We start from the raw sequence: 11,926 nt of genomic DNA, 5'->3' as shown, positions 1-11,926 counted from the left end.
TTTCACTTATCAAAATATTTTTTACAAAATTTTTAAATTATGTTTAAGAATAACTGTCCAGACGACTTAACTTAAAGTCGTCTGGACGACTTATTTTCAAGTCGTCTGTTTACAGACGACTTGCGAGGGGTAGAAACGTAAAAAAAAATCCGTTTTTTTGTTTGTTCACAAGGAGATAGTTGTAATTTCAATAGCCTTTTAAGTTACTTTTGCCTTTGACCCAAGTTGGGGTACTCTTTTGGGTTTGACTCCAAGTTTTGAGTCACAATTGGTAATTCTCCCTACAATTTTTGGTGTATTTTAATAAATTTGAATATCCCAATTAAATCGGTTCTGTGATTTTAAAATTCATATTGAAATTATATGTTACTATTTCATAATTTATAAATTCTAATTCAAATCAGGTTCTATTCAGTCATATGGATTTACTAATAGATTTGAATGGATTTGTATGGATTTCTTTGTTAAAAATAGGAAAAACCTCAAGATTTCTAAATACTAATTAAAATTCATATCTTATATTGAAAATCTGTATATTCTACTTTAAATTGTAAATAATATACAGAATTCTAAATCAATCAAAATACATAAACCAATAATTAATGTATTCGAACTAAATCACCAATGCGGAACTTTCCCATTCAGATGATTGAATTGTTGGATGATGAGTATTCTGTAATGAATAAGGGAAAAAAACAATTGTGTGTTATATAGATGGAACTTTTGGGTTTGAAGCAAAAGGATCGACAAGATAATGGCCGAAAATATTTAAATGATAAGATCGAAAAATGTAAGTTTTTTTTTTGAACTTTTCGAAAAATGTAAGTTAAAACACAATACCGATAAAATAAAAGAGAAGAAAGACAGCGATTTGGATATTTTCTAACTATTTAACATCACATTGACCACAATGATTATACATTATAAGACGTTAGTGGTAAGTCTAAGCTCCAGCATTGTAACTTTGGTTGCCTTGTTATTGTTGCAATATTATACATAATAAAAATGTAAAATATAATAAATGTTTAACAAAAATGAAATATTAATATTAGAGATGAACAAGATCAAATGTACAATAAAAGCACAATAATAAACTAGATGCGCTTGTTTCCAACACCCCCACTTATTTGAGTTTTGAGTAAGAAAATGGATTTCTAACCTAGTAGACTCAGCTTACATGTAACATATTCCTTCCTTCTTCCAGTACACACGAGATGCGTTTCTTTGCATAACTTACAATGCGATTACTAAATCAGATTCATCATCCATCATCATTCATTGATCATCAATCATCAATCAATCTAAGCTGCTTACACTATCCATAAAACTAGAAACCAAAAGATAAGATACCTGATGATATGAAGCATGCCTAGTATTGAAGAAGTCGATTTGTCTCAGCCAGCTCCAAGCGGCGGACAACGAGTTCGTCGCCATTACTTTGATCCTTATTTTCTCTGTTAGGCTCACACGGTACTTAGTTAGATCTTCATATACCTTGGGATTTGCGTGAACAAAGGGAATCGCCATTGTCGTTCTTCGTCTACGCGCAGAGAGAAAGAAAATTGATTTTTTTTTGAGAATTGAAGAATGATTGTGATAAAGAGGAGAGAGAGAGAGGGAACTAGCACACACACTGTGAAATAGTGGACCCTATCCCACAACAAACTTTTTCTTTTCGTGGTCTCAAGATATTTTTGTGGCACTTCTTTATTCGTTTACTAACACTGTAATTATATATATCTTTTTAGAATTTTAAGTAAACATATATCCATTTCGTGGTGATATACATTATTTAAAATGCATCCGCTACAGCTTAAAAATCATCTATTCAATCTCATGAATGTTAGCAATTTTAAATAAACATATATTCAACCTCTGTACTGGTAGATAGTCCAGTTCTACAGAATTATATCCGCTTGACACATTCTCTACAAGCTTTATTATCTGCTTATATTATCTGCTTATAGTTAAATGCTATACAAAATAGTGGTATTTCTAAAGATTGTGATTCACTTATTGTTGCGAATTTATTATAGTTTCTATTTGATTGTAGTGAATTCATTATCTAAGCTTGTTCACAAGAATTGAAAGCATATCAATTATAAACAAACGTCATAGTTAACAAACAGTTTATAAAACAGTGATTTACATTAGCATAAGCCGGTAACCAAATGTGGATTCGTAGAATGATACCATCATGCATGCTTTGATAAGGTGGTTGTGTGATACAGACTTTCATAAAGGAAAAAGTTACTCGGAAATACTTTAAGGATACAACAAACTGAAGAACATATAAAATGTAAATTAAACAATAGCAACACGCAAAGACAAGAGAAATAAAGATAATTTCGGCCTATGAAAGCACATTGACCACGCATGGAACACAGTTAATGACTAGACAGCATGGTTAGGAGGATACGGTTGAGCTCCAGTATTGTAACCTTGATTGGCTTGTGGTGCGGTAGGGTAGGCCGTTGGCATTGCTGGACGTCCACCAACATTAGCTATTCCTTGATTTCGACCCATGTAGAAGCATCCTACACAACCACCAATGGCTATGAACACCATGAATATGAACAATGGTAGCGAGAAATACACAATTATCATCGCTTAAAAATCTCTGGTTTTTCGTTAAACCGAGAGAAAAGAGAAATAAATGAAGATTAGAAGAGGTAATGAAGAAGAATATGAAGATAGTTTCACGTATTTATATAAGGGAATGTTGTTGATGCTGCTGCAAAGTGCAAGGTGTTGACTTTTTTAAGGAAATGCAAGAAACATAAAATAGTAAGGAAGGGAATTTGATAGAACAGAGAAAGGGAATTTGTGTATCAAAAGTCAGATGATCGATAGTAATAGGTTGATATAAATTTTTTTCTTTTGTAAAATAAATTGATATAATTTATTTATGAGTTCCGTTTTAACGTTACGACTTAATCATTAAACATTTGTTATTTACTTCTACGAGTTTATTGAGTCTTAGAATTGTTTTTTTTTTTAACTTTGAGTCTTAGAATTTTTGAACAATGCATTAACAAAATGTTGGTCGACTATTTATCTAGCTAGGCTAAGTCTGTTGTGTGAAATTGATATAGTTACATATAAATATTTTATCTTGATTTAAAATATTTTCCAAATTAAATAAATCCTGTAAACAAAATGTGAAGAAGTCAAGTCGTCTCTCATAATAACAAGTCAAGTCAAGCTTTCAAGTTTATTGTACAAGCTGTATTATTGTTTGAATTGTATTGTATGGTTTATTCATATGATTTAGCTGGCAAAAGAGTTTTAAGTAATTACCTTTACGACTAGTTTATTTTCAACTATGCTAATTGATGTCATGTAAGCTTTTCGTGGTATCCACTTCCATCCTCGTAAATGTTAACTAACTTATACTCCCTCCTTTCCTAAAAGATGTTGTTCTAAAAAAAAAATATTTTTAAAAAATGATTGTTTTATGTTTTCTATGAAAAAATTGCAAATTTTAAAAAAATTAATTGATTTTATTGGATTATTATTAGGTAAAAGTTGTTGAAAATTGAAAACTACAGAAAACAATAAGTTTAATATAGAGATTTAATGTGTTTTCTTAATACTCCATTCGTTTCATATTACTTGTTGTTTTAAGCTTATGCACATAAATTAAGAAAAATATTTAATTTTACATATTTTCAAAATAAAAACACTATTACCAATACACTTAACCATATATCAACTAATAGAAAAATAGAATATAAAATATTATCAATCAATTTTGCATTGAAAACCGAAAACAACAATTATTTTGAAACAAAAAAATTTTCCTAGAACGACAAATAATTTGAAACGGAGGGAGTATGTGTGAAAACACTAAAAAATCTATTTTTTAAAAACAGAGGGAGTATTTTATTGGCAATTGAAAATTAGCAGCTCTTTTATCTACAGTTACGAGTCTTGCGACTAAATCATGGGATCTGGTAATTAAATAATGTTTTGTGGATATTTGGCTGGAGAACGAGGGCATATATCAAGAGGCACTTAGGCAAGTTTGAAAAGGTTAAACAAAAACTAAAAGTGGGAAAAAATCAAATGGCATGCTAACTTATATCCCACGAAAACCAAAGTTCATTGCTTTTTTCAAGCTTGAAAACACAACTACGTTTTTTCTAACATGCCTTAACATTTCCAATTAGCTGCGTTCTCTATTTCACTTAAGCTATTTGATGACTTGACAATCGTATACCTTAATGAGTTTTAAGGCAAGGAGTCATAACGGAAGGGCCGGTTAAACAGGTTTAACCACGACCAAATTCATGACTTCAAACGAGACTAGAATACATGATAATTAAGCCCAAAAAATAATCAATCGCAAAATATAGTACCATAGAAAAAAAAGCTAAATAAATACACGAAATGGTTACTTTTTCAAACACTGATTCTAACCGATATAAAGGAGTTCGAAGTCAACCTAAACATTGATCAGATATTTTTGTTGGGGTAATTTACTTTTAAGATTTTGTAGGTCAATATGTATAGGTTTTGAACTTTTGAAGTTTTGATCACGTTATTATTAATTTATGCAAGAAGATACATAATTGATACAGAGCAGACATTCTGGACCCATTTGGAAACACTAGGATAGGAGGAGACGATTCCGAGTTTGACAGCTAACGTGCATGCATGAGAAGCCATGTTATGAATTTGTGTTTAGAACACCCACAATTCTGTGTCACTTGCTTGTTGGTCTATTATCAAGGATTTGATAAATAGACCAGATCTGAACTTTTCTTGGGGGTCTGGTATTTGATATTTGAATGTTAGGAATCCATGAGAAAGACCAGTATCATCTTTTATAGTTTTGATTTCCACCTCTGTAAGCTCTGAAAGAGAAGAAACCGGTCCTTTCTTTCTTTACTCATCCTGGAATGCTCTGGAGTACTTGGGAAACAAAGGGGAATCTTGGTGACAGACCTAGGACTCCTAGGCTAGGAGGACCATCACTCATCAGTGAAGATGGGGGAACAATCAGTGCAACATAAGTGGGTAAGTCTTGATTTCTCACATTTAAGATAGTAGGCAAATAATCCCTCTTGTGCTGCAGAGTTAATTAGCAATGTTATTTAAGTTAACACCAGCTTGAGTTTGTGGTGGATCCTTCTTCAAATCTCAACAACCCTGGAGGATCTCGCTCGTAAACCACTTTAAGGAGACGTTTCCAAAGATGTATGAAGTAAATGATGAATTGCACCAAAACTCTCATCAGCCTATATCCAGATCAGAACCTCTCTTCACTTCATTAGTCGACTCCTCTGTTCTACCTTTCTTCTTCTGCTTCTGTCTACAATAGCTTCACCAAGGCCTGTCCCCTCAATGATCGATTCCTTTATAGCCTTGCCAGTCAGCAAACGTTTTAGGATCTGGTCATCATGAAGCGCACGAAGTCTATTGATCTTGAGCTTGTAGATAAAGTAACTGATGAAGCTTTTCTTAGCGTCTTCCTTATTGAAGCTCAAAAAGTGACGGTACTCCCGGTTGCCAAGCAATTCAGATACCAACTCTTTTTTGCTAGCATGCATCATGAATTTTCTACGTACAATTTCTCTACACAATTTTCTTTGCAAAAGTTGCATCCTTATCTCCCCCTTGGAAGATATATCTATGAGAGACTTACTGGCCAACACCTCTAGCGTTGACCCAAAGTCAATGTTAGCAAGAAACGGCAGTGGCATTTCAACTTTATCATCACTGAGAAAGCATCCTATGTACAGAAACACATCTTTTTCTCTTTTTTGCAACCCATCATAACTAACTCTCAACCTTCTTTTGACTTCATCTTCTGAAAGCCTAAATCGATCCAACGAAGAAGGTCTTCTCGTGCTTGTGCTTCGACTTGAACTGCCAGATGCACCATCAAACACATAGACTCCACATTTCTTCACCTTGACACTATTACCTACTATAGGCTTCTCCTCATTGTTGACAGGGTACAAATCAAAGACAACTAGATCAGCCAAGATAAACGTGCTTGGATGCATTTTTAGGTCAAAGAAGACAAACATGTGATCTTTTGTAATCTTGGGAACAGCCTCTCCTGGAGGCAAACACTTGAAAACATTCTCAAGTCTATGACCACGGCCTTTCTTATCATTCCATCTGCAAACACACCTGAAGCCTAAACCAGCAGCATTATGAAAATCCTTTGAGAAGGAAACTTCAACAAATAGAGCAAACCCCACGAGCATGCTTCTTGAATAGTGGTTTAGTCTTAGCATCACAGAAGACCCTGGTTGGAGATAAGGGTGTAGTCTATATTTAGAATCTCGACAGGGTAGACACAGCCTGACAGCCAGAACTTTTTCAAGTTTCTGCTGACGTTGTGGTCCCACCATGTGTTGTTCTTCCACAGTAGCCTGTGCCTCGGCTAGAACGTAGCTGACCATGTAGGGCGAGAGATGAAAGCAATTACTGAATGTGTAGTAACTAGAACTCTGGAAGAAGTCTAGAGGAATTGATATCAGAGATGAACAACCGTGAGCATTCAAGAGTTGTAGACTTTGGGGAAGCTCTGGGAGTACTCTGAGGTTTTTGCAATGGCATAGCCTTAGACTGAGCAGTTTAGTAAACTCCTTGATGCTTTCTGGAATGTTTCTGAAACAGTTGCCACTGAGATCCAATGCCTTTAGCAAAGACATCAAACATATATCTTCAGGAATGTGTTCCAAGCGCGCCTTATGCAGAGACAAAGTGACTATCTGTTGGTAGAATCTTGAGACAGAAGATGGAAGCTTTGATCTAAGTGGCGTGAGTTTATGAGCTTGACGTAACTCTCTGACTTTTGGGAGAGTAGTGGTAACTACCTCAAGTTCTGTGCAGTTCAGTAGATCAAGAACTTTGAGAGGATTCAGGTTCAGCATTTCCACCGGCAAGCGTCGGAGTCTTTTGCAGCTCTTCAAAACTAGTGTATCGAGTTCAGCGAGATCTCCAATAGAAGATGGCAGTTCTCTGATGGCAGTGCCACCAAGATATAACTCCTTTAGATTTTGAGGGAGATCAGCTATAGTCTTCAGCTCCGAGCAGCCAGAGAGTTTGAGCGTGACGAGAGATTCCAACTTGCTCATTCCTACTTGTAGATGCCGAAGCTTTTTGCAATCCTCCAAACTTAATATGACAAGGTTAGAGAGATTCTCAAGAGACGGTGATGGGAAGGCTTTGACCGCTGTGCCGGCCAGATATAACTCTTTGAGGTTTCTTGGTAAATCTTGAATGTTTTCAAGATTTGAGCAGCCGGATAGTTTCAGCTTGGCAAGAGATTCCATGTTACACATACCCATCGGCAGGTGTATAAGCCTTTTGCAATTCTCCATATCTAGTGTTACAAGTTTACTACACAGAGAAGAAGATGGGATTTCGTTTTGTGGCAAACCCTGAATCTTCTCAAGTTCTGAGCAGCCAGAAAGATTAAGAACTTGGAGAGACTCGAAAGTAATCATGTCAGGCAGAGTTCTCAAGTTAGAGCAGTTTTTCACATTCAAGAAAACAAGATTGCCGAGATCTTGACTAGAAAAGCTATCAAGAGTACTTAACTCTCTTACGCCGGTTCCCTGGAGATGCAGTTTGTTGATAGACGGTGGCACCTTTGGGAAACATTTGATCTCTATGCAGTTTGAGAGATTAACAACTAGGAGATGTTGTGATTGGCCCATGTCCGGAAAACTCTTTAAACTTGAACATCCTTGGAGATCAATTAGCTCGATGTTTCGAGAATGTTGAAGTTCATCAACATTAACTAGTTGAAGGGAATTGCTGAGCGTGATCCTCTTTAACACCTCAAGATTCTTAACAAACAAAAGCCAAAAAAAAAATGAATAAAAAGCAAGTTTGGTTAATAATCTAGTGAAAGTGAAACTATGTGTATTGATGTGTTGTTTCTAACCTTGGTTCCTCCCCAAAGTTTCCGAAATTGACTGCATGGCATATTGAGTTCCACAAGATACTGAACATCAAAATTTTGTGGCAATGATTTCAGAGGACAATATGTCCAGTAGAGAAGTCTTAGCTCAGGCGGCAAAGACTGAGGTTCCTCGGAAAGACATAATATGGGGCTCTCAACAGCATTGGAACTGTGAACCTTCAGAGATCTAAGGTTGTACATTTCCTTAAACGCAATATTATGACCTTCCAAGTCTAAGTTAGACACGTCCAAGCTAATGCCTTTAATATCTTCAATACACTGAAAGAACAAGAGAAACCAAAATGTTTTGGTTACTTATATTCGGAAAAATAAAATAAAACCATGTTATATGTTTTTAAGAGTTTTATCCACTATGCCAACTCTTTCGTTGGTACATGCAACTTCTTTAAAGATTGATAAGAATGTGACAGACGAATATTAATTACCATTGTTGGTGCTGCTTCATGATCTCTGACTTCGTTTTCTTCAAGGAGAGATTGAATGTTGGAAGCATCTACGAATCTATAAGCCGTCTCGGTCTCTTCAGTAGGATCCTTGATGATTTGGAGACCAAGATCGTATATTAAATTATGCATTTGTACTCTGTTGTCCGAAACAGTTACCAAACTTTTGTCCATAAGGACATCGATTCCAACTCGAGGAAAGTATCCACAACCTTCAAGAAACTGCATCGCGTCGTCGATATTCACTCCCCTAAAGGAAAACACTATTTCCAGAAATATTTCCTTCTCGGTGTCACCAAGCGAGTCGTAGCTGATCTTGAGTGTGTTAAAAATCTTGTCGGGAAGAGGAGGCCGCTTGTGTTTTCGGACAACACTCTCCATTTCAGACAGTGTTTTTTTTCCCTTCAGTTCTTCACCAAAAACGCTGAGAGCTAAAGGGTTTCCTTCAGCATAGTCAACGAGGTTCATAGACAGCTCCATGAGTTTTTCATCTGCTGGTACATCTTTCCCAAATGCACATCGGGACAAGAGCTGAAGCGCCTCGTGCTTCTTCAAGCCCTGAACCTCGTATATATCGTTGACCTGGCACTGTACAAGCGCTTGTTTATCTCGGGAAGTTATGATTACCAAGCTTCCAGGACCGAGCCAGTCAAATTCAGACAGAAAAGTCGTTGCACCCAGTGGCTTGCGCACGTCGTCGAGAACGAGAAGAATTTTTTTTTGTCGTAATGTGTCTATCAGGAGGCTCAGTCTCGTAACATGACTGCTTAAGCCAACTTTCTCCCGCAAGTGTTTCTCTAATAACCCATAGACTCCCTTCTCCTGAAAGTCCTTGTCGAAGTCTTCGATGAAACAAGAGGCTTCAAAGTCACCCGAATATTGTTTTAAAGCTGCTTTTGCAAGTGTCGTTTTCCCTATGCCTCCCATACCCCAAAGCCCTAAGCTTCGAATGCCTAGTGGTTGCTTGTGGATCAAGTTTTGTATCTTCGTCAATCTTGAGTAGACTCCAATTGTACCCTCGAGGTCAAGCTTTTGACGCACGTCTGCAACGATCTCCTCCACAAGCTCGGAATCGCTGAACAAAGATTTTTCAAGTCAACGCATATCAGAAGATTTATTTACTAACTAAAGAGGACATCAATAAAAAAAAAAATCCGGAATAAATATACATTTCTGGATGATGTCAAAAAAAAAAAATACATTTCTGGATATCTTTCAAATTCCGCCAAACTAATAAATTATACTATTATTTAGGGTTTTCTTTAGTCTTGAGTTCAAACTACTCTTGGTACCAACAGCATAAAAAACATTATAGACAGAGGGTGAGGTGTGAACAATGTTTTAAATAAACTTTCATTTTAATTGAAAGTCATCTTGTCATTAAAAATAAATAAATAAATAAAATATAAAGCAAATAGTTTTGAGCAATGATTACCTTCGTTCAAGAGATGATGCGTATCCTCGCAAGTCAGCGATTTCAAGAAGAGCATTGCGCCAGTCGGCTACCGGGTCTTCAGGATACATCTTTTTCAACAGCAAGCAATATTTCCTCAATACGGACTTGGTGAGCCCGTAGAAAACTGGAACCACCAGCAGGCCGTGGCTACTCCGGCACGCAGAAACCTTCACTAACTCGTTCAGGAACCGATAGTTCGAAACAGATTTCTCGGATAAAATCACCACGGAAACTTTAGCCTCGGCTATAGCTTCATCAGAGTTTTGGCAGGTTGAGACATATATGCTTTTGCGGCGAAACTCGGCAGAGAGATGGCTGATAAAGGAGTGCCGTATCGTATCCTCCCATCTGTTGAAACTGATGCAAACAGCGTTTCCGTCCACCATTTTTCACGAGATTAGGCAGTGTTTTTTTTTTGTTCTGTTCTTGTCACAATGGCAATGGTAGTATTTTTTTCTATTTATGTCGTCTGTAGGGCATAAAATGATTGTACTCCGCCCATTTGAAAATGATAAGGTCACCTTCGTTGAAGGTTTCTCGAATTTTATTTATTTAATATAATTTGGAAAATATTTAAAAAAAGAAAGAAGAAAGTTAGTGAAATTGGGAAGAAACCAGTACGCAGCCACCTGGAAGCGAGGGGATAAATTTTTGCTGTGTTGGACTAGTAAAAATTTCCATAAATAATCCGCATTTCTTGAGTAGGGGTGAACATATAGCAAATAGTGGAATTTTCGGTATTTGTAATTTGTTTGATGAGTTCCGGATATTTTATTTTTTAATTTGTTTTATTTCAAAAAATATCTGTATCCAAAAATATATATATATACGGATATATAAGAATATTTGCGAATATCTCATTTATTTTGATTAGTTTAATTAATCCAAAAAATTCAATACAAATTTGCTTTTTAAAATATAATTTCACATGATATATCAAATAAATTAAAAAGAAGCAGTGAGATTATATGTTTTGTAAATTTTAAACTTAGTTAACATTAATATAAGATAAAACTTAAATTGTTATCATTTTTATTTAATACTTTTATAAAAAATAATGTGAATATAATTTATTAAATCATATGCTAGAACAATTATATAAACTTATACAATTAAAACTCTAGATTTAATCAAAATATACATACTTATATATATGCCAGAGCGGATCAATATCCGTTTCTCAAAATTTTATTATTTGATTTGGTTCAATTTAAACAGGTATTGATTTTTACTATATGTTTTACTTCAACAGTTTATATATATAAATGAATGACAAATCAAATCAATTTTGACGGATAAAATATGTAGCTTTAAGATTTTACTAGTTTCACCGTTACAATTCGCAAAACGTAGTTTTTATAGTTGATAGTGGTTGTTGGTGTGTTGGGTGTTTTATAACAAAAATAAATAAATCAATATATGGCTTTAAACCACGCCAAACCTTTTAAAATTAAAAGGTGGTTCTCGTTACTTTGCATATAAATATAAAAATAATTTCTTAAAATATTTGAAATTTAAATATTATAAAACAAATATATCTACTATTTTGTATTTAAATTTTAATTCACTAACAGTAATTTATTTTATAAAAACTTTAAACCAAGAATATTCACTACAATTTTTAAATGCTAATATATAAAACATATATAAACGAAATAATATTATTTTAAAAGTTGTAATATTAACCTTCAAGACAATGAAATTTATAAATTTCAGCTCTGTTCTTTTAGTAGACACAGCATCTGCGACAAGCGTCAACAAAATACAAGCGAATGTAGAATAACAGGTCAGTAATAAATTAAAATAAAGAGTCAAAGGATAACGACAATTGACGCGAGCCATACATCACGACATGTACGGGAGACGCTGTTTTTTACGGCGGAGAATAAAAAACGAAGATTAAGCGGAAAAGATGGGTAGCGTCGGCCGCCGGCGGGAAGTATTTAATGATGCTGCACTGGTTTGTTTGTTAAATTTGATAGTTCGCTGCTGACGCTACCGTGATATTGCTGTTAATTATGTCCCTACTATTTTTTGTGTTTTCATCTAAGTGTTAATTTCTTTATCTTAGAGAAT

The 11,926-nt window shown here is 35.0% G+C and overlaps 1 protein-coding gene and 1 long non-coding RNA gene across 2 annotated transcripts; both read right to left on the bottom strand.

Annotated features, from left to right (window-relative positions):
* Positions 1-998: 998 nt before the first annotated feature.
* On the bottom strand, positions 999-1,639 carry LOC130505625 (uncharacterized). The gene is made up of 2 exons (XR_008941750.1): positions 1,351-1,639; positions 999-1,247 (listed from the first exon to the last, which is right to left on the bottom strand). It is a non-coding gene; the product is annotated as an uncharacterized LOC130505625 (long non-coding RNA).
* Positions 1,640-4,524: 2,885 nt separating this feature from the next.
* On the bottom strand, positions 4,525-10,305 carry LOC108851621 (probable disease resistance protein At4g19520). The gene is made up of 4 exons (XM_018625079.2): positions 9,830-10,305; positions 8,377-9,469; positions 7,913-8,209; positions 4,525-7,814 (listed from the first exon to the last, which is right to left on the bottom strand). Exons 1-4 carry the CDS (start codon positions 10,234-10,236, stop codon positions 5,268-5,270), a joined length of 4,344 nt encoding a protein of 1,447 aa, XP_018480581.1. The 5' UTR covers positions 10,237-10,305; the 3' UTR covers positions 4,525-5,267.
* Between the last annotated feature and the right edge of the window lie 1,621 nt (positions 10,306-11,926).

The sequence above is a fragment of the Raphanus sativus genome, unplaced genomic scaffold (assembly GCF_000801105.2).
Source record: "Raphanus sativus cultivar WK10039 unplaced genomic scaffold, ASM80110v3 Scaffold2441, whole genome shotgun sequence".
Lineage (NCBI taxonomy): Eukaryota > Viridiplantae > Streptophyta > Magnoliopsida > Brassicales > Brassicaceae > Raphanus > Raphanus sativus.
Note: the sequence above shows the minus strand (reverse complement) of the source record. Positions and strands in the feature narration are given on the sequence as shown.